The sequence below is a fragment of the Pseudochaenichthys georgianus genome, chromosome 6, assembly GCF_902827115.2.
Source record: "Pseudochaenichthys georgianus chromosome 6, fPseGeo1.2, whole genome shotgun sequence".
NCBI classification, from domain to species: domain Eukaryota; kingdom Metazoa; phylum Chordata; class Actinopteri; order Perciformes; family Channichthyidae; genus Pseudochaenichthys; species Pseudochaenichthys georgianus.
In genome coordinates, this window is record NC_047508.1 from 39,917,111 (window position 1) to 39,944,794 (window position 27,684).

At 42.7% G+C, this 27,684-nt stretch overlaps 1 protein-coding gene across 4 annotated transcripts in view; it reads left to right on the plus strand.

The window, feature by feature from the left end:
• Positions 1-27,684, plus strand: part of plekha7a (pleckstrin homology domain containing, family A member 7a) — a 177,604-nt gene that overhangs the window by 141,555 nt on the left and 8,365 nt on the right. For all 4 annotated transcript variants that reach the window (XM_034084272.2, XM_034084274.2, XM_034084275.2 and 1 more), the window contains 15 exons: positions 1,139-1,320; positions 5,600-6,124; positions 6,442-7,003; positions 10,723-10,806; positions 13,228-13,281; positions 15,183-15,242; positions 18,400-18,480; positions 19,161-19,310; positions 20,199-20,300; positions 20,564-20,675; positions 21,375-21,505; positions 21,921-22,109; positions 22,905-22,992; positions 24,207-24,298; positions 24,888-25,127. In XM_034084272.2, coding sequence (XP_033940163.1) covers positions 1,139-1,320; positions 5,600-6,124; positions 6,442-7,003; positions 10,723-10,806; positions 13,228-13,281; positions 15,183-15,242; positions 18,400-18,480; positions 19,161-19,310; positions 20,199-20,300; positions 20,564-20,675; positions 21,375-21,505; positions 21,921-22,109; positions 22,905-22,992; positions 24,207-24,298; positions 24,888-25,127 — 2,652 coding nt within the window. The remainder of the gene's footprint in view (positions 1-1,138; positions 1,321-5,599; positions 6,125-6,441; positions 7,004-10,722; positions 10,807-13,227; positions 13,282-15,182; positions 15,243-18,399; positions 18,481-19,160; positions 19,311-20,198; positions 20,301-20,563; positions 20,676-21,374; positions 21,506-21,920; positions 22,110-22,904; positions 22,993-24,206; positions 24,299-24,887; positions 25,128-27,684) is intronic.

Sequence of the window (27,684 nt, forward strand, 5' to 3'; positions counted from 1 at the left end):
GGGTGTCAAACTCAAGGCCCGGGGGCCACATTCGGCCCGCGACTTCATTTTATGCGGCCCCACAAGAGCTTGCAAAGAACGGTTACAGGCTGATTTACAGAAGCACACAAACTACATGTCCCACAATGCATCTGTCATTTGACTTTTTTTCTCAGAATTAGACTTTTATTTCAAGATTTCACTTTTTTTTATTTTTAAATCATTTTGTGACATGCTCACTGAAGAGACTTGCAATTATTTGCCCTAGACTTCTGCTTTCAGACGTAGTTAATTATGAAGTTATTACCCTGTCCGATAATAATCCAATGCAGAGGCAATAACATTATTTTATATATATGATATATTTATATATGTATTTTTATATAGTCTTAAAGTTACAACCGGCCCTTTGAGTGCAACCATAATGCTGATGTGTCCCGTGGTGAAATTGAGTTTGACACCCCTGCTCTAGAGGCTCACAGACGACCGTCTATATTCTTTAACCTATATTATTATTTAGTGTTTGCTCTGCTTTAAATTATTCTGCAAATCTTTCATTATGTCCACACCAACAACAGTTATTAGATGTAGCACTAATAGCCCTTTTTAATGTGCATACAAAGACACATCAATCTTATGAATATGAGCTCAGCACTTAAATCACAGTACAATTACCCCGTCATGGCGTCTGGTCACGTTTCACACTGCGTCTCTTCAGAGCTACCTTTCATCCCATGCTTCTGTGACGTATGTCTTTCTTTATGACATATACCATTGAAACAAAGAGCAATCATTCATGACGAGGGTTACTTCTATTTGACCTTTTTTACATGTGTTGAGTCTAAACTATTATCGCAGCGGGAAACACAGGTTTGTGAACAGCCTTACTTTTCCTGACCCTCACATTCTCCATCGCACCAGAGTGTCTTTCCTCTCATCGAGCAAACGTCGTGGCTTTGTTGGTCGTAAATGGCTGGCGTTTTTTGTCTCTGTATTTCTATCGTGTGGTTTCCGTCATTGCCTCTATGTGTCGGTCGATGCTCGTGTGGCCCTTGATGTTGTGTCTCTGGTTGGACAGCATGACATCTCACCTGTCTCTTTGTCCACAGCTGACTTCTGTGACCCTGCCACTCACCCTGCCTCTCCTCTCTCCCTATAGGCTAGCCACACTGGTATGCGCTCGTACATTCACATGCAGAGCTCTGTGATTGGCTCGCAGGCGGAGCACACGGGGATGCGGACGTATTACTTCAGCGCGGACACCCAGGAGGACATGAACACCTGGCTGAGGGCCATGAACCAGGCCACGCTGATGCAGAACAGCAGCAACACGCTCATCAGGTACACACACACACACACACACACACACACGCACGCACGCACGCACACACACACACACACACTGTGCACCTCTCACACACATCCTCGGTGCATTCAGGCTCTGAGTACATTCAGCCACTTAACACTTCAATAATAACTACTGTTTTCCAGCGCTAGATATTTTGTGTTCCTCCACCTTGCACCATGAGCTCCCCCTTGTGTTTGTTGCCAGTGTTTGTATTCCTTTAGGTTACTTAAAATATACATATACATGATTGTTTATTGAGATATAAAATGTATTTATGCCCTGTCCCTAATTGGGGTAATAGTTGAAATAACTGCTCATCAGGCCTACCTGAAACAAATGGATACACAAAATAACAAAAACATATTACAAATCACACACACACTTTGTATCTTAAAGGGGCCCTTTATTATATTAGTGTTATATAAGTTTGTGTGCATGTAAATGGTCTGCAAAAGCTTAAATCCGAATGTTCCCCCCAGAGCGAGTCTCCCATTTTGAACATTAAAGCATGGAAACATGTCACAGTAGACTAGAGGCACAACATACCAGTATGAACCTGAACATGTGCATAATAGGTCCCCTTTAATATACTTTATCCAATAGCTACAGTATATCCTATACATGCATACTTCAAAGAGAGACTTGCTATTTGTTTATCTCTATTGCCTATATAAATGATATCTGGAAAAACATGCCACTCTGTTGTTTACCGTTAACCAAATCTCTTATCAGTCCTGAAGCAATACTCATGAGCACTTTTTATTTTTTTATTTTACATGTCAATTAATCAATCAATCAATGTTTATTTATATTGCCCAATATCACAAATGTTACATTTGTGTCAGTGTACAGAATATCAGTATGACAACACGACACCCTCTGTCCTTAGACCCTCTATCCTTAGACCCTCTGTCCTTAGACCCTCTATCCTTAGACCCTCTGTCCTTAGACCCTCACATCGTACAAGGAGAAACTTCCGGTGAAAATCCACAGTTTAAAGGGAACATGGAGAAACCTCAGGGAGAGCAACAGAGGAGGGATCCCTCTCCCAGGACGGACAGACGTGCAATAGATGCCGTGTGTGAATCGAAGAGATAATACATTTTACAGCATATAGACCGAATGTTAGGAAATGCATGCGTCTGTAATAAGAAGATGAATCCACGAGGATGTCAGCTACAATCCTGTGGGAGCCATCAGGGAAGCAGCATGACGAGACCCGAGGCAGCACCGCAGAGACAGGTTCAGCCACGACTCAGGATCCAGGACTCAGGATCCAGGACTCAGGATAGAGGATCCAGGACTCAGGATCCAGGACTCAGGATAGAGGTTCCAGAACTCAGGATAGAGGATCCAGGACTCAGGATAGAGGATCCAGGACTCAGGATAGAGGATCCATGACTCAGGATCAGCCACGACTCAGGATCCAGGACTCAGGATAGAGGATCCAGGACTCAGGATAGAGGATCCAGGACTCAGGATAGAGGATCCAGGACTCAGGATAGAGGATCCAGGACTCAGGATAGAGGATCCAGGACACAGGATAGAGGATCCAGGACTCAGGATCCAAGACTCAGGACCACAGCAACAGGATCAGCCTCGACTCAGGATCCCGGCGTAGATAGACACCAAAAAGAAATGTGGGGGAACCTGGGTTATTCGGAACATGAGAGAACACAGGTACAGACAGACAGAAGGAAGAAGCAAGGTGTCCCCGACAGTCTAAGCCTATAGCAGCTAGACTAACGTACATGGACTCCCTTGGGACAGGTTGAGGGAAAGGGGTAGCAAGTAAGCAAACATGTTTGCTCACTTTCAAAGATTATCTTCTGATGTTGTGAAATGCTGTTTTTTTAGCAGGCCGCCGCTCTCTCTCTCTCTCTCTGTATTATTTATGTGTTTATGGGGCAGGCTGCTCAGTTAAAATACGTCCCATCATTCTCTGGCAGCCTCGTCTCGTACCGCTCAGTTTTTAGTTTTCTAGGAGGGGAAATCCCACAAGACTACAGTCGTTGTGAATGAATGACAGAAAGGAAAACCTTTCTAGAGACCGCTTCACTTTGGGAGTTTTTAAACCACTTTTTCACCCCATGCTTTCCTATTGAACAAAGTACAACAGTTTGATTACTATTGACTGGGATTTCACACTTGTTGTTCAAGAGTTTGGCTACTTTTTACAATGTGCAAATACATAATAAATGATTCATACACTGCAAGCAACACGCTATTTTTCAACTGACGGACAGGGCCTAGGATGGCTCATTTAACACAATCGAATGAGTCATTATATAGGGCTCTTGTATACTAAATATCTTCACTTTTCTGACAAGGGAGCAAGCCAGCCGCCGTTGAATTAATTTTCTAAAATATTGTGTAGGTCATTGAATTTCAGAGACCTGGCTGTTTCTCTAGCTTTCTGTCACGGGGGGTTTTAAACTTGAGCTGTGGTTCCAAGGCTTCACTTGTCAAACGCCCTGCTTTAAAGTGATCCGTCTGGTGAATTGAACCCTGTCCTTAAAGTTCGGGATGGGCCTAAAAGTTTCCCTTTTATGTGACAGTCATTTAGTTCAAATTGAGTTCGGCACAGGAGATAAAAGACTCACACTCTGAAATGGTGGAACAAGACGTCCATAGAGTATCAGGGAAGGGATCCAATAAAACAGAATTGGTTCTTATCCAGTAAAAGAGCACTTTGAGAGGTTTGAGGCTTAGTTATATGGAGCAAATTACCTGCCAAAACTAAACAAACACAACAACTCACTAAACACTGTTTGGTTAATGTGCAAATACAAAACACCATTAACAAACAAATGTGAAGAAAAACATATTTCTGAGACAGTGTTACAGAAACGGCACGTCTTCCACGTACAAAAAACATAGATATGATAGATAGACTTTATTTATCCCAAGTTGGGAAATTGTTTTGTCACAGCAGCATCATACATACAAATACAAGTAGAATAAAATAAACATTTAGCAAATATATGTATTTTCCCATTAGAAAATACATATATTCAGAAGAGTATCTGAGCATACACACTTTAAAATATACAGAATAAAGTAGAATTCTCTCTAGAGACAGCTTCACTTTGGGAGTTTGTAAACCACTTACTTACTATTGACTGGAATTTGGCTACTTTTTACAATGTGCATATACATGTTTAATAAATGACCTATCTACTAAAGCATACGGCCCGCGAGACCATTTGGTACGGCCCTCGAGGTCATTTATAAACGCACGCAAAAAAGAAAAAAATTTAAGAAATCTAGACCGCAAACAAATTAAACAAGCGAGTGCCTGTTTTTCCTGGCCACGGTCAGGGTCCTTGAACATAACACGAGCCTAACGTGTCATCACGTGGTATATGTCTCCTTTGGGGTGCAGTTATGCCCGAGAGCACCGGAACGTCGCTCCGGCACTTCCAAAAATTGCAGAACCCATAAGGAGCCGTACACATGCCGCAGTTTGTGCGTTGCTGTGTCTTTAGTTGAAAGCCCAGTGGCGATCTGTTCATCTGTCACACGGATCATACAGTCAATAACTTTGTTGTTATTAGCATCTGGTTAGCTAGCTATGCTAACACATATGAGAAGCTTTTTCTACAACCAGTCAGGCACATCTTTATATGATCATTATAGTTCTAAAAAAACAAGAGAATAAAGTAAACGGGTATAAAATATTATATGACAGTAAAAAAAAGTTGTTATTAATAAACAAGAATACAGTTTGAAAGGGGAGTGATTTGTAAAATATCCATAAATAAAAATAAAATCTTCTTACAGTTGTGTTGAGAGATGTTTCCATAGATCTCCTAATGTTGCTCTCAAGGTGCACCAGATTGATGCTTTTAAAAATAAATCTTTTCAGACCCCCCCACACTTAAATCATGTCCACATGGATAGGGAACTACATTTGCACACATGTTGTGTCCAATATCTTTCTGTTGTGGTGGTCATGCCACAACCGTGCACGTGCATACATGCGCGAGTCATGGTAAGATATCTGGATGAAGAGGTTGCTTTTTCTTTGCACAGCATGAAAGAAAGGCCAAATGAATGGGCTGTGATTTTAGTATTTTTAAGCAGCGGTCAATAATTTGTACGGCCCTCGGGGGAAGTTGAAAACATGTAAATGGCCCTTGAGAGGAAAAAGGTTCCCCACCCTACTAAAGGGACAGAAACATAATATATCTATCACATATCCTACAAAGTATCACATGTCCTGCTATGGGCTAACATTCACCCAGGCCTTGATATCACTTCTCTTCACAGAACGTCTGATAAGCTGGAGACGTTTGACATGTTGCAGCAGCAGGCGGTCCCGCAGACGAACCACGTGACCCTCCATCAGGACCCTGACAGACCCGTGGTCCACGAGGTTCTGCTGGAGCCCATCCACCGGGCCTCAGAGGAGTGCTGCAGCCTCCACAAGTACTCTCCTGCCTCCACCACGCTGGAGCACCCCATAGGAAGCACCGCCCTGGAGATGGACACGCACACCTCCCTCCCCTCCAACCCCGCGCCCTCCGCCCTCCCACAGCTGGACCACGTCTCGGCCTCAGCGCCTGTCTCCAGGGTGCCGTCCCGGGCCCCGTCTCGAGCCGCCTCCACCCTGCCCTCCAGCGTTTGCACCAGGAACGGCCTGGTGTCCACGCCCAGCCCCATCCTGGAGCCCAATGGGATCGCAGCGGGGACGTACCAGCGGGCGCCGGCTGACTCTCACAGGCTGCTGCACAGGAGGAGCACTCTGGAGCAGGTGGAGCAGTGGGTCAAAGTGCAGAAGGCTGATCACAAAGGGTGGGGCACCGCCTTATGTCTTGAAAATTCAACTTATCATTTATTGTTTGTGCAACACAATAAAACAGATAATAGTGCAAGTAAATAAAATAGAATATAATAGAAATAGTGCAGAATAGCCTATATACAAGTAATTTGAATATTGATATATATAAGTTGCAAACAGATGAATGTTATGGATGTTCTTTAAGAAGTTCAGGTGTTTAACAGTCTTATGGCCTGTGGGATGAAACTGTCCCTGAGTCTGGTGGTTTTAGTCCGGATGGTTCATTTGGTACATAAAAATAACCTCTGGTGTTTGCTTCTCCTCTCCTCAGCCCCCCCTCCAGAGAGAACACCCTCCCTCGTCGCACACCACCGACCCAGCACAAGTTCACCACCACAGACACGTACCAGACGCTGCCAAAGACCCCCCGCCAGAGCCCCACGCCCGCCCGGCTCGGAGAGTACAAGTACGCCCAGGACCGCCTCAGCCACTTCCGCCTGGCCCCCGACGCGGGACCCAACATGGGGTCCAACCCGGGGCCCGGCACCGTGTGGCAGCTGTACGAGTGGCAGCAGCGGCACCAGTACCGGCACGGCAGCCCCACGGCACCGCTCTACACCCCGGCCCCCGACTACCCATTCGGCCCCCGACCTCCATCCACCGTGCCTCAAGCACCCAGGTCTGAAGGCCCCCCCCGCTGCGTCTCGGTACCCCCCACAGCTGCAGATATCCCTCCACCCGGACCTCCACCTGGCTCCAGCAGAACCCTGTCGCCCACACGCAGACCACACACTCCGGCTGGGCGCGTGACGGTCAGACCGGCGGGGGAACGGTCGGTGGTGGACGGCCCCTTCGCTGTGTCCCCCCGCAGGAGCAAGTCTCAGATGCTCAAGGTAAAATAATGTTGAAGCAAACAACATGTGAAGATAACTATTAGGAAAATATCACTTGTCACCGGCTTGAGCTTCAATAATCAGGATACATGTATTCATTAATCCTTGCAAGAACGGAAGTAGTCATCACATACATATCAAATCATGTCAACTTTATTGTCAATCTTTCAGTTTGTGTGTACAGACGGAGAGATCAAAATACCGTTTCCCACAATCCCCAATACAAAAAATACAAATATATATAAAAATATGTCTTATTTAAAATATGTACACATTAAGACATAAATAAAAGCACAACAATCAATATATACAAAATAACAGTCACTTCAATATCTTGTGTAGATAACTGTAAAACTCTCAGTAAGCATCACAGAGGTTCAGTTTTTTGTTTTACTTTCCACTCATGATGTTTGATGCTTCATACCGAAGGGACAAGAAAGGGAAAAAATAATAAAAAATGAACAAAAGAGGCAAGCTTTCTCTGAATGCAATACATTTCATTTTTCGTTTTACTAAATGTCCATAGTGAAGTGTAGGAATACAGAGTTAAGACTTGATAGGAACAATTTGACGGTTCTAATTCAAGGGAATAAACCAACGACAGGCAGAAAAGCTAGCGTCACACTCGAGGCAACTTAATATGCAATGAACCCAAATGTCTTTCTCCACAGCGATCAATCAACTGATAATTGGTCAAGTGTCCCCGGAGTATTTAAGCAAGTAATGATTCAAGAAAACAGAAGGCAGGATGTGTTGAATAAAGGATTGGTTTTAATTGCAGCATGTGTAGATAATGTTGATTAGACATATTAGATAATGGGTTAGGGTTGCCAGAAACTGACCATGATCAATATCGATTATTCGGCAGCCCTGGCGAATAATAATCGATTATTCGACCGACCCCCCCCCCAATTGCCATTTATAATTATTAATACTATTACTATTATTAGCATTAGTCTACATTTTGGTTGTAACTAAGACAGAAAAAAAAAAAATACATAAATAATAAAAACATATAATATAATATAATAATATTCGATTATGGAGACTGTGACGAATATTCGAATAATCGAATAATCACTGGCATCCCTAGTATGGCTGACAGCAGCTTATTTTCACTGCATTGCAGCAGACATGGATTGAAAGAAATCGATCCTGCCTGTTTGTCCTCCTCCAGAGAATGAACCATTAATGTTTATTTCATTCCCCCACTTGTCAAGAGCACAATGTCAAAGGAAATAGTTTCCCATCCAGAACAGTGTCAGTCATCGTGACAGCGTGGGGAGGATGTTGGAAGTTTGCTCCACTGAACATTATAATTGTTTCAGTGCCTCGGGGCACAATGGCAGACGTGCCCTTAAGGCTCTCAGTCTGTTAAACTACATCAACTGTATCAGCACTCAGTCAAAAAGTCAGTAAACTATATTAAAGAGGCCCTATCATCTACTTTGGGCTTTTCCCTTCCCGGTAGTGTGCCTGAAACGCCTCCAATAGACTCTTTTGTTACTTCCATAACATAGTGACATCTCTTTGTAACACTTGGGCTTCTATTGGCTAGCGCTCAAACACAGTGCTCATGATAGGCTAAGGGGCGGGATTTCTGTAATTGGTTGACCAATCACAACAGAGCCGGCCAGCTAACCAATCAGAGCAGACTGGGCTCTGGTTTCAGACAGAGGGTGAAAAGAGGTGCTGCAGCACAGGCAGTATGAGAGAAATAAAGAGCTTTTTGAACATTAGAGCATGGAGACATGTAGAGACACTACATACTGATATACACCTGAACATCAGCAGGAGAGGACTCTTTAAAGTAGAGACACTACATACTGATATACACCTGAACATCAGCAAGGGAGGACTCTTTAAAGTAGATACACTACATACTGATATACACCTGAACATCAGCAGGAGAGGACTCTTTAAAGTAGAGACACTACATACTGATATACACCTGAACATCAGCAGGAGAGGACTCTTTAAAGTACAGACACTACATACTGATATACACCTGAACATCAGCAGGAGAGGACTCTTTAAAGTAGAGACACTACATACTGATAGACACCTGAACATCAGCAGGAGAGAACTCTTTAAAGTAGAGACACTACATACTGATATACACCTGAACATCAGCAGGAGAGGACTCTTTAAAGTAGAGACACTACATACTGATATACACCTGAACATCAGCGGGAGAGGACTCTTTAAAGTAGAGACACTACATACTGATATACACCTGAACATCAGCAGGAGAGGACTCTTTAAAGTAGAGACACTACATACTGATATACACCTGAACATCAGCAGGAGAGGACTCTTTAAAGTAGAGACACTAGATACTGATATACACCTGAACATCAGCAGGAGAGGACTCTTTAAAGTAGAGACACTACATACTGATATACACCTGAACATCAGTGGGAGAGGACTCTTTAAAGTAGAGACACTACATACTGATATACACCTGAACATCAGAGGGAGAGGACTCTTTAAAGTAGAGACACTACATCCTGATATACACCTGAACATCAGCAGGAGAGGACTCTTTAAAGTAGAGACACTACATACTGATATACACCTGAACATCAGCGGGAGAGGACTCTTTAAAGTAGAGACACTACATACTGATATACACCTGAACATCAGAGGGAGAGGACTCTTTAAAGTAGAGACACTACATCCTGATATACACCTGAACATCAGCAGGAGAGGACTCTTTAAAGTAGAGACACTACATACTGATATACACCTGAACATCAGCGGGAGAGGACTCTTTAAAGTAGAGACACTACATACTGATATACACCTGAACATCAGAGGGAGAGGACTCTTTAAAGTAGAGACACTACATCCTGATATACACCTGAACATCAGCAGGAGAGGACTCTTTAAAGTAGAGACACTACATACTGATATACACCTGGACATCAGCAGGAGAGGACTCTTTAAAGTAGAGACACTACACACTGATATACACCTGAACATCAGCAGGAGAGGACTCTTTAAAGTAGAGACACTACATACTGATATACACCTGAACATCAGCAGGAGAGGACTCTTTAAAGTAGAGACACTACATACTGATATACACCTGAACATCAGCAGGAGAGGACTCTTTAAAGTAGAGACACTACATCCTGATATACACCTGAACATCAGCAGGAGAGGACTCTTTAAAGTAGAGACACTACATCCTGATATACACCTGAACATCAGCAGGAGAGGACTCTTTAAAGTAGAGACACTACATACTGATATACACCTGAACATCAGCAGGAGAGGACTCTTTAAAGTAGAGACACTACATACAATATGAACCTGAAAATTAGCCTTTTTAAACAATTATTCATATATGTAATATACTTCATACTGTATTGAATATATATATATACTGTGTAATACATTTGTCTCATTTATGCAAACTGAAAAAATTGGCAACTCGGTTGTGAAAAAACACACAAATATGCAAATGTAGGCCCACTCTCTCACAACCCCAATGTTGCCCAGAGATAAAACGGTGTTTTGTTATCAAGGCCATGTGAGATATTGCATCCTCTAAAAGAGTCGTTCCAGCCTTGGGCAGAACTGTAATATCGTGTGATAACAGATTCTATTATGTTGTATGTCTTTAAAGTGCTATTTCTATAGCACACATTGTCCGTTGTGTAATTTTCTCCTATGTGTGTATTGTGCAAACTGTGTTGTCTGTGTGTCGTCAGGCTTCTACTATTGAGAGACGGTCAATGCCTCCATCCGGCTACATCACACACACCGTCAGCGCTCCCAGCCTTCATGGCAAAACGGTACGTCTTGCCATTAGAAACATAACATATGCTTATTAATATTTAAACACACATTACATTAGGTGTGTAATTAATATTTCAGTGTTTGAACATTCGAGCAGAAACCTTAATGCTTAAAAGCTAAAGAAGAGGCTGTTTTGGAAGTGAGGTGCTATTCCTTCTGGAAGATTACCTCCAGTGTCTAGAAATGTGTTTCTCACAAGAAATCAGTCACAAGAAGAGCATTTATTCTCCGCTACGACAAAATGTTAACAGATATTGACCAAATATTGATTAGCCCTTTGTCGGCATGGGCTAGTTGTCTGTAGCTAAACATTTGGAAGACATTGCCTGACATCTACAATTTGTTTTTGTGAGTTTGGCATTTTGTTTCAACTGCATTAATCCACCTTTAGTAGTGAGTCGTGCTTTGAATGCACGGCTACTTCTTAGGAAAATAGATGTTTCTCTGTAGCTCGGTATGCTCAGTTCTAACTCACACAGGCTCCGCCCTCTACTGGACTCTTTGGGTGTTCACCAATTACGTATTCGTCCACTGAATTTGCATAAATAAACATAGCCGACCAATCAGGACGAACCTACCCGACTTCATGCGTTTTTTAGTTGTCTGGTTCAACCCAGTAGATGGCAGAGCCTGTGTAAGTTACTACAATGGTTACATATTGTAATCCTAGTTCGATAAGCAGTTACGTAGAATCATCCTGATTGGCCGGCTACGTTTCAGTGGGTGATTCTGTACCTTTTGACTGGCGAAGTGTATTACCCAAAGACTCCAGTAAAGGGCTCGATCTGTACTTTTTAGCCCTAGGGTTACAGTAAGTAACCATGGTTTTGTGTGATTGATGTTGCCTGGCAGCCGGAGGAGCTCACGCTGCTCCTCATTCAGCTGCGCCGCCATCAGGCCAAGATGGCCGCCGCCCGTCATCACGCGGTCTCCCAGCTGCAGCGGATCAACGGCCCCTCAGAGCCCCTCCTCCACAACCACTTTCTCACTGCTTCCACCACTAGCACCAGCCCCAGCCCCCTCCTCAGCTCCGGCCCCTCTCCTGTGTCCAACCTCGGACATGACCTGTGTCCCCTGAGTCTTTTCAACACTCAGGTGTGCGCCCCCCCCCCATGTAGCATGCCTGCCCTTCATTTTACTGGTAGAGGTTGCCACCAAACATATTATCGCACATTCATTCAGATCTACTATAGGAGGTTTCTATGTTTATTTCATACGTAGAGCGTATATCATGTAAAACTCAAATGTTGAGCCGGTTTATCCCTTTAGATAAGTGACAGTGTTGAAAGGCGGAGATAGTGGGGATGACACACGTAAAAATGTATTCAAACTACGTGGGCCATCAGCTCTAACCACTGAGTTGTACGCGAGCCCAGAGCTCATATAATTTTCACTTTGAATTTTAAACATATTCCTAGAAACGTAAACATGCGTCTCTTTGTTGGTAAGTGGTCTGTTCGTCAGTCCGTCCGTCCAACACTTGAGTCTGGATGAAAATATCTGATCAGATGGAGGGATTTTAATACCTTTGAGGATTCCCTAACAAATTAAATGTCCCATTACCCCCCAAAGTACCATATTTTTATAGGATAAAAAGAAAAATTATTTCCTAGATGTATGGATACTACTACACCACCACCTATGGATCAGCTGAAATCAACCGCTCGACTATTTCTTTAAACACAATGCTTTTATAATACTGTATAAGCTATGTATACAAATTCTATGTAATATTTTATATTTAGCATACCAATCAAAGGTGTCCTAACACAATGGTCCTTTTATTCTGAAACCACTGGCATCTGCTCTATCTGCATATAGACACTGTTTGTCCAGAACACAGTCCCCCAGTCTAAATGTGAAATTAACCTTCAATATAACTAGCAGCCGCATCAATAGCCAAGTCTCAGTATATCAGTGGCAACCTCTCCCCACAGCTCCAGTTCTTCAGTGTGGTGACGTCGGGCATGGTTTATCTGGTTTCTTTTTTTGTCCGTGTGCTGTTCTTGGCCGGTCCGTTTCCATGTCGTGCTTCTCGTGAAAAATGTCCACAGGCATGTTGTGCTGCTAACTTGTTGACGTCCACAAAGACATCCCATGCTCTGGCCGTGGATGTGTTGCGCCGTTTGGTCTTCCGATTCGTGAATCTTGTGTTTGCTTTTGTGATGTGAGCTGAACTGAATCTGAATTGTTTTAATATCTGCTGCTTCTGATGGATCCGGTCTGTGCTGGTGTGTTTGTTTTCTGTAGCATATTAGCATCTCTGGATATATATGAAGGCATTTTCCCTGTACGTTGTGATGCATGTTGGCACGGACACATGACAGAAATCCACACCTCATACTCAACATCCGCAGATTCCTAAGACCTGTTGACACACATCAATAATTCCCTCTCTCATGTTTGTCACCTTTTAGAGTGATGACACCTACATGCAGCTCAAGAAGGACTTGGAGTACCTGGACCTGAAGGTGAGGTTTGGAGATGAATACATTGGATATCCGCTGTTAAACATCTAGTTTATCTTCTGCTTTACTTCCGGTTATCTATTTGTTCTGTGCCTTGTCTAATTTGAAATGTCTTCAGCTCAAACTAACACACTTATTACTGACCTATAACTTATTACTGATGACCACACTCTTGCCACGAATAAAGAGATTCCCAGTAGACTTCTGACTGCTCACTAAAGCAGCCGCCCTTTTGTGACTGCGGCTCTGTGTCTTTGTGATTTTGACTCCCAGATCAGAGCTCTAGAGCCCCTGATCCTCGCAGTTCACAGTTTACTACTGCACTACACTGCTGGGCCTCTCAGGCCTCTAATGAACGTAAGCTGTACGTGTGTGTGAGTGTCTGTATCCAGTGCTGTTCAAGCAGAAACAATGCTGAATGTCGTGTGGCTGTGACTGTGTGGCCCAGTTCCAAACAAACCCCATCGCCCTGCCACTCCTTGATGGAGGATCTCCGCCCGTAGTCACGTTCTCAGTTAAATGAGGCTCCTTCTTTGAGGTGGAGGGTGGAAATACAGCGGGAAGCTTCAGAACAAACTCCCCGCGCTCCGGCAGAAACAAGAAAGATCATAACTTCATAACAATGGTTTAAAATCTGAATCTCTCAGACAATAACTTTGGTCAACTGTCACTGCAGTTACAAATGACCTAAAACGTATTATTGACTTATTTTAACAATTTGATCGCTTGATTTCTTCCGATATTATTTTAGATCGGCTGTTAGCTAACCTGGCTAACCTAGTCATTTCAAATATAGTGACAAAACACTTACACTTACGAAGCAGGCTAACTCTACCAACAGTGTCAGTCACTTCCTGTTGGATGGTTTAATAACTTCCTGATTGACAGGTGAATAATAACTTCCTGTTGGCCAGTTTAATAACTTCCTGATTGACAGGTGAATAATAACTTCCTGTTGGCCAGTTTAATAACTTCCTGATTGACAGGTGAATAATAACTTCCTGTTGGGCAGTTTAATAACTCCCCCTTCCCACTAGTTGGTTTGAAACGGCACTAAATGTGGCGACCCTCCAAACGAACGCGCAAACGGAGTGGAAATTGGTTGTTAGATGGTTTGGAATCGGGTGTGTGTGTGTATGCTTGTGCATGTCCCTCCAGTATTTAGTGTACAGGTGTATAGAGTGTCTTTGTCCTAGAAAGACCATCCCATTGCTTTCAGCACCGCATTCATGGCTTGAATGGCATCCAACGTCTTATATCCACGTGACCTTTGACCTGTCCCCCCCCCCCCCCCCCCCCTCCCATGTGGTGATGTAGACGATGCTGTTGAAAAGTGGGCATGGGATGGCTCGGCAGTGCATGTGTTGTGGCTGTGGCCCGGTGGTTGAAAAGCCAGCTGCTTCTACCATCGTCTCTGAAACGCTGCACGACACCAACACAGAGCGCCACTGTGTAGACCTAAACTAATGATTTACAAGCACTAACAAAAGCTTTTAACAGTTGACTTTCACATGTGCTGTAGATTAATGTTTTGTAGTTTTTCAGGAGGTTATTCTAGAACTTTAAGTAGCCAACACGTAAAGGGAGCAACTGACCTTAGACTATCTTAAACAACTACTTTCCTGTCCTCTTTTGTATGAAGTGGCCACAATAAACTGTATAGAGGTGTTATGGATACGTCAAAGTGTGCAGGGCTTCAAAGTGACCATAGCCATTGTGCCAAAACTCACTCATACTGTCACACACGAGGCAGAGAGAACGTGTCCCAGCTTCGTGATACTGTAGTTTGTAGCCTGTCTCTGTGTTCTGGATCTCCTTTATTTCAGCGCCATTGTTCCACGGTTCAGACGCTTTCTTTGCCCGTACAACTCACATCTTGAAATGCTTTTTGTTACAATTTCTAGGTAGCTGGAGGTCCGAAGGAGGCAGGGAAACCTGTCAAGGTTGCAGAAAGTGACGTGGATGTGAGTAACACAGGGGTCTTTCATTTATGACGCGTTCAAATGTTCTTCCATTTGGGTCCTGGTTGTTTTTCTATTAGATATTTAAAGAATATTCAATACATTGAAATGTGGTGGAAAGTGAAGCCATTGTCCATCTTTTTTTTTATTATTGTTTTATATATTTTCTCAACAATAATCAAATCATACTCTACATACTTGAATGAAACACTCTTACAGATATATCAAACAGATTAAGTTTGATGCAATATTCACTTGAAGTTTAAAAGAACACTTCTTTGTAATCTTTTCTCAATATAAGCTTGACTTACTTAAAGGTGGGGTAGGTAAGTTTCAGAAACCGGCTCGAGATACACTTTCTGTTATATTCCATGGAATGCTCTTAACATCCCGATAGCAATGAATATCTGAAGTGCTTTGACAAAAAATCCATAAAAAAATGTCATCTGTAGAAGCCGTAATACTGTAAAAAGTACAACCAATCCGTTTAGCCGGCCCGGCTAAACGGATTGGATGGCCTACCTGCCTGTCAGCCTTCCATCGGGGCACACACTTATCTCGTGCCCTCATTGGTCATGTGCGCGTTCGTGTGTGTTGGAGGCGGGGCTCTGTAAGGAAGTGGCAGATTTTCTCCGGTTGTGTATTTTCAAATTCTAGCGATCTCGAGCCGGTTTCTCAAACTTACCTACCCCACCTTTAAATGAAAATGTCTAACAAATTGATCAAGCATTTTAATTACTGTTTGTACTTTGATGCAATATTCACACACGGTTTAACCCTCCTGTTGTCTTCGTGTCAAATCTGACCGATTTACTACTTTCATCAATCACAACTTTTTTGTTTTACATTCGATTGCATTCAGGCTTCATGATATCCTTCACAGGTGACTTTTGAACAATTGCTGATCAACACTTTCATTGGATTCTGGATGATTTAGTGAACTTTGTAACACCCATGGTCCCAGAAAGAAAAGGAATTAGTAACCATCCGGATCAGATAAAACACACACACACACACACACACACACACACACACACACACACACACACACACACACACACACACACACACACACACACTCTTATGTGCCCATCCCCCCACATGGATCACACCGCGCACACGCAATACATGTTCAGTGTCTGTTCTTTGTATATTCACTGCAGTGTTTCATGTGTACCAGTACTCTGATACAATATGTACAGTTGGAAGGGTGTTAAATTAAATGTGGTGGTGATTAATGTTCTTTGTGTTAATGTCATAGCAGTTAAAACAGGACCGGTCAAATTTGACGATGAACACCAAAGTAAGGGGGGGGGACGAAGACAACAGGAGGGTTAAGCATGTCCATGCATAAGCTATCAATAAAATAACAAACTATATTTCGGTAACATTCCATTTTTGTTTGTTTAGAGGGGAGGTACTGACTGCCGCGGTTCAGTCAGGAGAAAGTTGAGGGGAATTAAGGCTAAACTAAATAAGGGTGTTATGGAAAAAGCATGGAAATACGTGATGAACGAATACTCCTGGCTTCAAGGGGCAATCCGCTGACAGAGTGTTAAAGGGTGAACGCTAACTACTTCAGTTTGATGATCCAATACATTCCCTGCATACTCTGCTGTTTAAACAATTTATGAGAGCGATGTCTGAGATGAATATTTGATCGGATCCAACCACGACATCGCCGTGGAGAAAACAACAGGATTAATAATTGATATGATGCAATACAACAACTAGCTGTGTACACGGAGAAGCACTTTGTCCACATCAAGCTGTTCAGTTACAACAGTACACCGTGAGAGGAGGACATGATCCAACCTGCGCCTGGACGTTCGCCTTGTTTAACGGAGGATTAATTAACGGGCTCAGAGCCCCTCGACACTTTAATTAAAAGAGTCGGGTGGGTCGCACACACTTTGTCTAATAAGCTAAACCACAGTAATTACACCTGAACGTGACCAGCGCAGCAACGGGACCGTGCGTGTTCAAGAGGCCCTATCATGCTTTGTTCGCCCTTCCTGAAAGGTTTTAGTGCATGTAAATGCTCTGCAAAGGCTAAAATCCCAAAGTTACGTGATAGGCTAAGGGTCGGGACATCTGTAAGCGGTTGACCAATCGCAACAGAGCCGGCCAGCTAACCAATCAGAGCATGGAGACATGTCAGAGTAGAGGCACTACTACTTATGAAGCTGACAATGAGCATAATCTGGCCTCTTTAAGGTTTTACAAACCTTAATGCAGTAAAAATTACAAACGCTCCACTTTCATACTCAAACACACGGAGAAGCACTTTCTTGTACACTTTCTTGTACACCTGCAGCTGTATCAACAGTGAAGTTGTCATTAAGTAAATGGGCCACTTAAAGGTGGGGTAGGTAATTCACTTCAGAAACACTTGTTATATTCCATGGAATGCTCTTAACGTCCCGATAGCAATGAATACATTAAATGCTTTGATAATAAATACATTAAAATATTTCATCTGTGGAAGCCGTGGCGCTGTAAAAAGCACGACCAATCATCTGAGCCGGCTAAAGTAACTGGATGGCCTACCTGCCTGTCAGCCTTCCATCTGTGCACAAACTTATCTCGTGCCCTCATTGGTCATGTGCGCGTTCGTGTGTGTTGGAGGAGGGGCTCTGTGAGAAAGTCTGAAGGAAGGGGCAGATTTTTTCCGGTTGTGTATTTTCAAATTCTAGCGCACTCGAGCTGGTTTTTCCATTCTTACCGACCCTACCTTTTAATTACCAGAGGTCAACGGACAGACGAACACTAATGCTAGTTACTAAAGAAGTGCTTTAAAGGTGGGGTGGGTAATTTTGAAGAAACCAGCTCGAGTGTGCTAGAATTTGAAAATACACAACCGGAGAAAATCTGCCACTTCCTTACGTCTATGTTCCTTGCAGAGCCCCTCCTCCTCCTTCCTTACTTTAGCCGGGCCGGCTCAGATGATTGGTCGTGCTTTTTACAGCGCCACGGCTTCCACAGATGACATTTTTTAAGATATTCATTGCTATCGGGATGCTAAGAGCATTCCATGGAATATAACAAAAAGTGTATCTCGAGCCGGTTTCTCAAACTTACCTACCCCCACCTTTGTGTGGACAGTCTCTACAACACTCCCCTCTCTCGCTCAGTGCTCACTCAGTGTCTCCCCCTGCAGGTGAAGCTGAGTCGGCTGTGTGAGCAGGATAAGATCCTCAAAGACCTGGAGGCGACCATCAGCTCTCTGAAGGAAGATAAGGTATGAACAGTTAGTAGCTAAGGCTCGCAGAATCAGTGATTTAGTTTAAATGTCTTCTTAAAAACACACATTTTCAGACTCGTGATGTGGTCTTTTGTTCATTGCATCATCTTGAATCCCTTTATTAACATTATGTTTATCTTGCTTTTGTTTGTCCTTACTGTTTGAATGCCTGCTATATTGTCTCTGTATCTTGTAGCAATGTTTTTAAATGAGCTGGATACATTTAGTCAATCGAGCTCCAATGGATTTGTTTTTAACAAAGGAAGATTCAGGTATTAAATAGTAGAGCAGTGCACATCCAATTTCAATTTGGGTATTGATTTTTCAGACTCCATATTTAGATTTATTGTATTCACTATTACCAGACCTCTCCAAAGACACAACACTGAAGACACTACAGTCTCATCAGTTCTTGGAGGGATGCTGAATCCACTAAAAAGTATATTAAACACAATAAATATACTTTAAAGACAAGAATGAAAGTCTAATCATTTCCAGTGAAGTAAAATTAGATCTTATGGAAGTTTATGATTGAGTGTACGAACATGCTGCCCTCATTGTTGAAAAAGTGTCCTCTTCCGAATATCATAAGTGCGTTGTCAGAGCAAGCAGGATTTAGTACTTACTGTACAGTTGCTGTGGTTGGCCTCATGCCGTACGACTCCTCACCCCAACAGGACAAGTTGGAGAGCGTGCTGGACGTGTCCCACCAGCAGATGGAGCTGTACCAGGACCAGCCGGCCCACGCTCAGAAGATCTCCTACCAGCAGAGGCTGCTGCAGGAGGACCTGGTGTCCATCCGGGCCCAAATATCACGCCTCTCCACGGTGTGTACGCCATCGCAGGGTGCACACATGTATTATTGCGGCTGCATCTACGAGCCTCTTGAATATTTTACCAGACAATATTTGAATTTTGCACAACAAACTGTAGCCTATGTGTAGTCGGTAGGAATAAGGTTTACATCTATCACAGTATTAATAAGGATACTATTCTAACACCACAGATATGTAAGTCTCATAATAGTATTTAAAAGTGTGTTTAATAAGTGTGTGTCTCTTTGTATGCATGCAGCTACTGGTACAGATTAAGTGTCCCTTATAGGTAACCGATACCAGTAGAGTACCTCATTTTATAACTATCAATATGTTGGTGTTAAGAACTGATACCCAGCCGCAATGATGCCTGCAATTAAGTTTGTGAATACAATTAAAAAAACTCGATGTCATTGCTACACATCAGGGGTTCTCAAAGTTTTGATGAGTGAGGGCCAACTTAGGTACCCAATATTGGATTGAGAGCCGCCCAAGAAAAAACGGAACACAAAATAATTCCAAAACAAATCCTTTCTTTATTGTACTAACCAATTACCGCAACTCGCGAGATGCCTAGTTGCCATGCAACCAGTAGTCTAGCAAACTTTCCACAAGCTGTCATTCATAATTTAGGAATGACAACCCGGGGGGCGCAGTTTTCCCATTCTTAAATTCCATTCTAATTCTTACTAGATACAACCATGGAGGATTAAAATATAACGCCTGCATTTCAGCGTGTCACATTAACTATCGCGGGCCGCCAGAAACATTTCCGAGGGCCGCCATTGGCCCGCGGGCCGCACTTTGAGAACCCCTGCTCTACATGAATCTTGCAAACTGAGTACCTTGTGTGTGTATGTTATGTTATATTATGTAACCTAAGACTGTGTGTGTGTGCAGGAGATGGCTCAGGCCTGGGAGGAGTACAACCGGCTGGAGAGGTCCATGGAGCAGCTGAGGACGGCGCTGCAGGCTCACATGAACCACAGTGCCACCCCTCAGGTGAGACCCGGTACTGCAGCTCACGGCAGATTCACTGGTTACAGCATCTGTTTCATAAAAGGTTATTTGTAGAGTTTGAACCATCTGTATTGAATTTGTCCTCTTGTCTTCTACAAGCTGTTGGTCTAATAATGTCTGACAATTCCTGAATCACAAGTTCATTTATAGGGAATGTTTTCTATTATTTGATGTTAAAGTGAAACCACACCCTGAAGGGAAGCGGCATAAGAAAAACATCAAATGTGTGTGTTTGCATCTCGCAGCAGGAGAAAGGAGAGATGAAGCGCGAGCTGTGGAGGATCGAGGACGTGATGGGGGGGCTGAGTGCCAGCAAAGCCAACTACAAGATCACCATCGACTCTGTCCAGAACCCAGGTGAGTAACCATAGCAACCCCGCGGTTATTAACAGCTGCTGTGGCTACTTTTTCGAAAATGGGGATCAATAAAGTATAAATAATCTGTGTCATCATGTCTGTGTTTCTGCTTCTTTTAAATATAAATGTGGTCAGACTTTTCCCCGCCTTTTTGAGTGTGACTCCATTTCAGGACTGCTTTTTATTTCATTGTTATTATTCTACTATTTCAACAATCAGACCGTTTATACACCCGAAAAACAAACTAAATGAGTAGAAGCGAGAGGGCAGAAAGCACAGCTCTCCCGTTAGTCATCCAGTTGCAGGATAAAGACAATTCTATATATACATACACATACATATGTACACATATACATACATATGCTAACATTTAAAAGTTAAAAACCTTGATGTCTCTCTCCCACCTCTCCCCCCTGCCCCCACTGGACTTTAACAGACACTTTTTACGCTGCTATGGACAATCTTGCACTGATGTACATTCCCAAAGATATTGAAGTGACTGTTATTGTTGTATATATTGATTGTTGTGCTTTTATTTAGGTCTTAATGTGTGCATATGTACCAACATGTCTTTTGATTCTGTGTATATATAGTTATATACATATTTGCATATGTTTTTGTATTTGGGATTGTGGGAAACGGTATTTCGCTCCCTCCGTCTGTTCACACAAACTGAAAGATTGACTGTTTTCTCACCAGAGAGGAAACTAGTGCCTTCGGTGTCGGACCGCTCCGTGCCTTCTCTCAGCGCCGAGGTCCAGCCTCCGCCTCGCAGCTCCGTCCCCAACGCCCGCTCCCAAACGCTGCCTCACAGCACCGTGCCAAAGTGGGTGAGTGTCCCCCGTCTGCTCAGATACCACAGAGTTCACTTCATATTGGATTTATTTTTGTTGCCTTTTTTTGGAAAATAATGTGGTAACACAACAACATGAGAGTTAGAACCAAAAACAAACATGGAATAACAAATCAGAAAAAGAACAATAATTTAATAATTAGGACATTATTCGTCATTTCTATATTCCTGTTGGATGCCTTGCCCATTTTTCCCCATCATCGAATGAATGAAATTGGTTTGTTATTCAAATGAGTATTTATTTTATTCTATACATTCCATTTTCAAGATCGTACTTACTTGTATTACTAGAAGAAGAGTAAGTAAAACATTATTTGTATTTCTTCTGGTGTTTTTTCACATGGCAGGATCTAAAATACTGAATCTTTTTTTCCCTCCTGGTGGGTGTCCAGGCCGAAGACAGCGCCCCGCCCAGGCCTCCCCTCCCTCACCTCTATGACAGCGAGGACCCGCCCCCCGTGGTGCCGCCGCTCCCCAAAGAGGCGTCCGTCATCCGCCACATGTCGGTGCGAGGGCTGAAGCGCCAATCAGACGAGAGGAAGAGGGACCGGGAGGGCGGGCAGTACGTCGCCAACGGAGAGGTAGTCTGTCCTTAAGTTACTTCAATTCATCTCCCCACTAGTGTTTCAAGTTTCAAGGCTTTTATTGTCGCGTGTGCATAGCAACAGTGTAGTTATGACCATGAACATCTTAGGTCACAGGCTCCTCCAACAGGGCAACACAATAAAACAGATAAAATAGTGCAAGTAAATACAATAAAATAGAATGTAATAGAAATAGTGCAAAAATAGTCTATATACAGTAATTGGAATATAAGTTGCAAACAGATGGTTCAGGTGTTTAACAATCTAGTGTCTTTGATAGATAAGTTAAATATCATGTATTGATCCTGAACTGGGATTTGTCTTTGTTACTGCAGCATGTAACAAAGACATTGCACATGAGTTAAAAATGAACAAACAGTAAATATAAAAGTATATAAAAATATACAGAATAAGGTAGAAAACACTATAATAGACTGACAAGCTACTACTAAATAAACTATAACCACATGGTAAATACATTACACATAATATTTGCAAAGAAGTAATTGCTGTTTATAATAATAATGTCAAGTTTAAGTAAGCTATATGCAAACTGTTCAGGGTTATGAAGGGGGGAAAGCAGAGTGAAATCTGGTTAAAGAGAAAGTAAAGTAATGTACTGGAGGTCCCTGCTAGTTAGACGTGAGGTGTGATACGGGGTTATTCATTTGAGCAAGAATGAAGAACGAAGCTTGTTTGAATGATTTTTTAATTGTTGTTTCAAATGCAATTAGTTGTTTTAGTACCAACAGCTAACATTCCGTCTTCCTGTTGAATGTTTTCTGGTTACAGACGGACATGCGGTCGTACCTGAGTGAACCAGAGCTGCCAGCCCTGAGCACGGGGGCCGACATGGACTACCTGTACTTCCAGGGCAAAGGTATCTGAAATGTTAAATTCATTAAACAGAAAAATAGTGAAATGTATTAACCTTCTTTATGACTATTGACTTCCCAGCATGGTTTGCATTCCAGCCCATCATTCTTTGGGTTTTTATTAATATAATTAAAGTAGGTACCGTACTTTTCGGACTATAAAGCACACCTGCTTATAAGCCGCAGCAGCTAAATTGTCCGTCTGTCTTGCTCTCGTTCTGTCTCTCGGTTCCACTTTTACTTTGGCGCGCTACCTGTCTCACTCTTTTCCGGCCTCCAGCTTTTCCTGCTGGAGCCCGCCGCTTAAAGGTGGCGGGCGCGGACCGGTCATAGAGCCCATAGAGTTAAAGGTGGTTAATTTTACCTGTAAAACCCATAGATTTAGGAGGTTCCCTAGTGGCCGTTAGCTGTACAGAAAAAAAGGGGAGAAAAGTTGCGGCTTATAGTCCGAAAAGTACGGTATATAGGATCCACATGTGGTTATTCTCATATTTTTCTCCAGGAAACAAACTTGGTTTTGTTGTACTGCGTAGAAATAGGAAGAATAGATGTTAGTGAGCTTGAATTAAATTGATGTAACTTTGATTATGCACAAACGGGTGTTTTTATGTTCAGAATGACAGATATTTCCATTAGACATCCAATCTCTTCAGACCTGAAGATTCATCAGTTAAAAAGTGAAGAATGTAGTTCTTATCTTGACAATAAATTATCTCTGTACTTTTTTGTAAAAGAGCAGAAGAATACATTTTAAACCAATCTGGAACGTTATTCAAATGATTCTCAATCCTGGTACAACCTTTAAACCAAATTAATAATTTCATTTCGTAAACTTTTTATTTAAATTAAGTTGAGGGAATTTGTTTTACCAGTGCAAATAATCACTTTATTGTATCACCATTACACTATGACCTCTGCCAAGGAGGTTATGAAGAATAGGATGACTATAGCACTAGTTAACCCTAGCCCTTGTTGGAAGGATGTAGGATGGGCCAAGACTAAACCCAAAACATTTTGAGGTGGATCACAGGGCAGACTATTTTACACTTTCATTGCTAGATATTGCACCTGGCTTTGGTGGAATTTCAATTTTCTTCTCTTGTGAGGGTCTTAATTGAGCATGTCCTCGCTGTGTTTTCATTGTTTTACCTTAATAATGTCTTTACTTGGCAAACGGAACTAAGCTGTGCTGCTTCCCGTCTTGTTTTTCATGAACTAGGTCTGTCAGGCCCCTCATCTCGCCTGAACCAGTCCAACTATATCGCGTCCTACGTCACCCTGAGGAGGGGTCCTGGGGGCTCTGCAGCCAGGGTGAGTACAGGAGGAACATCTGCAGATATGTGTGATCACCGGGAGTAATCTCAATCTGTATAAGCCAGATGTGTTGAACATGGTTACACTTAAAGGGTCTGACTGACTTAGCGCTCTAAGGGTGAGCACCACTAGTAGACATGAACGAATCACAGTTAAGTTTAGCTATAAAGCATTTGATGAATCAACATGTGCAGTATATAAGCCTGTTCAAAGACAACATAGACTTTCTTTTTAATGTATACTTTTTAGATAAAAGTAGCAATTGATATGCAGGCTGTGGACTTCTGTGACATAACTTGTATCCTTCAAAACAACCAAATTCAGCAAACTTTCTCAGCGGTATTTTATGTTGTTTAAATCTGTCACATTCATTATTGCCATTTCCTGTTTCTCTCATTCTTTGCTCACTAAACTATGTCACTGTTCCTCCATCTTTGTACTTCCTGCCTGCTTTTCATCTTCACATATCATCTATTTTGTTCCATTCCTCTTGAACCAACCCCACCAAACATCCGTCCCCTCTCTCCTTTCCCTCTTTGACCTTGTTTCAACCCTCCCTGTGTTATTCCTCCCCCCCCCCAACCAGGAGAGACCTAAGAGTGCCTTGGAGCTCCTGTCGTCTCCTCCGGACGTCCTGCAGCTGTCGGGCGCTCAGCCTCGGGGCCGCATGACGGCGGAGGAGCAGCTGGAACGGATGAAGCGCCACCAGAAGGCGCTAGTTCGCGAGCGCAAGAGGAACCTGAGCCAGGAGCGCTCTTCCTCCACCGCCCAGCGCTCATCCTCCTCCTCCAGGCTGCCCACCAACACCTCGGACCCCCCGGCCTCCGTACGTTACCCCCCGCGCAGCAGCAGCAGACACAGGGAGCTCCACCTCCACCACCACTGCTGCTACACCCTCCAGCCCCCTGGCACATAACGACCTAGCTGGGAATGCTAACACGCTAGCTGGGAATGCTAACACGCTAGCCTACTCTGCTGCTCTGTATAACCAATGGGTGTTAGCACTAACACGCTAAAGGGCAGGCTGGCTAGCTAGCTTGGTGAATGCTTTAAGAACAATGGGAGACAAATGAGCACACAGGGATTTGACGGGAATATTTGGCTAGTTTCGGGACTGGGACTGTCGCTCCCGGTTTATTTTTTTTATAGGTTCAGGGGTTGCCCTACCGCCCCACGGTGGGACCTCACTGACACAATCCTGAATGTAAATCCACTAAGATATAAGGAGGGAATTGAAGGCATCGCACTGCCTTCCCTTCTCTGTTTACTCACCAGAAGGTAGAGAGAAGAGCCCATTTATGTACATCTACATACCGTGTACACTTTTATTTATTTACTGAGGGATATTTTCAGTATACAGTTGTACAGTTATATTTTGTAGAGATTTGGTATATAGAGCATATAGAAGAGTGGGGGGAAATAATCAGGTTGATGAAATGAAGAGAAAGGGCGATGCTAGTGGCACAAATCATGATTACACCTCCCTGCTTTCTTTTCTTCGAATGAAATCCAAGTGCCTTGTTTTGCCGATGATGTTTTTTGCCTTTGTCCCAAATGTACCTCCTTAATCATCATTTTTAATTAACCGTGGTTTGTTTCAAAACACTTCAGAATCCTAGAAACGATGCCACGAGCTAGCTTTAAGGTTTCTGTGTAAGAGCAGAGTTCAGTTGGGAAGATGTGCTGGTTTTAACCAATAGAGGAATACTTTGACATTTAAACTAAATCTAGTTTCAGTATGGAATGCTAACATGCTAACAATGCTAACAATGCCTGGGTGAAAAGGCGATAAATCCAAAATGTCAAAGTCTTCCATTGAGATAACACGAGACATAACTGATTGTTTTTATGATGACAGACTAACGGTGATGTCTGCCAGTCATCAGACTACATTTCCCATGAGTCATTGAGTACAACTGTCCGTGTAACAGTGAGCAATACATAGTCTGTAGTTCTCTGCTATCTATTTCCAGTGCATATAACCATAAAGCATATTTTATTTTCTCTACTCCACCAGCATAAAACATGTTTACACCATTTTATATTTGAATTAACCAACTCATTAATGCCGCCTTTTCTTCTTGTACAGATTACAAGGTTATTTTTATCGTTTGACAGTGGTTGGTATTTACATTGCCACGATTAAAGTTGGGAAGAGAATAATATATATACTCATATGTGAGTACTTTTAAGTGGCCTATGCTGTGCTGTTTTATGCATCATAAATATACAGGACAGGTTGAAGCAACAGGGCTGAAACGCAATAAAAGAGATATAATAAATATGAACAAGGAGTGGACAACTTTCCAAGGGATATTAGTGTGAAAAAGTGGACTGTACAGTGGGGATATTTAAATTAGGATGATTATTCTCCTAATTTATGTCATTATTTTTGATAATTTGGATACAACAATTGTGAAAAAGACCTTATAATTAACCAGATATCCAATTAAGTTCTTCAAATGAGAGAAAAGGGACATGAAGCAATGCCCGACGCTCCACTCCTTGATTCCCCACATCTTGAGAGCTTTTCTGCCACTTTGCTTTTATCCTTCCACATACAATATATCAGATCAAAGATTTTAGAAATATAGATCCAGGAGGTTTGCTCAGTTGAACAGTATAGACGTATAATAGAGACCTTAGAGAAGTGAACTGCTAATCACCACCTAATTCTGTGTTCTCGAGAAGCAGCGCACAACTCTTCCCTTTTCTATCATGTAGAGATTTGCACTCGACAATAAAGAGTTCCTTGCTTCTTGATCCTCCTCTGGGCTGCGTTCTTCCTGATCTGTCTGTCGTGGGGTTTTCCTGATGAATCTGTTCCTGCATGGTGTTTCTCTCTCTCTCGCTCTCTCTCTCTCTCTCTCTCTCTCTCTCTCTCTCTCTCTCTCTGTGAGTGTGATTCATTCTCCTGAGCACAAGGCATGGGCTGCAGTGTCTCTCAGAGCCGCAGATCTGCAGGCTACTGGAGCGGGAGGATGCATGGCTTTGATGCTCCTGGGATGATTACTCACAAGTACCCCTCAACACACACACACACACACACACACACACACACACACACACACACACACACACACACACACACACACACACACACACACACACACACACACACACACACACACTTACATGTTGTCTGGGACTCAGAGTATGTTTGTAGATGCTGTTTGCATAGGAGAGAAGGGATGAGTGTAATTAAAAACACTCATCTTATTCCTGGGTTTTCTCTAGTAATGATTCTAAAAAATGGTACTGTCTAATTCCTGGATTCTATATTTATTTTAGGTTGAACATTTTTTTTTAATGCATCTTTGTCTCCCTCTATCTGAAGCGCAACTCACTGCAGAGGTTACATATTGTTTTACGCCAAATGATAT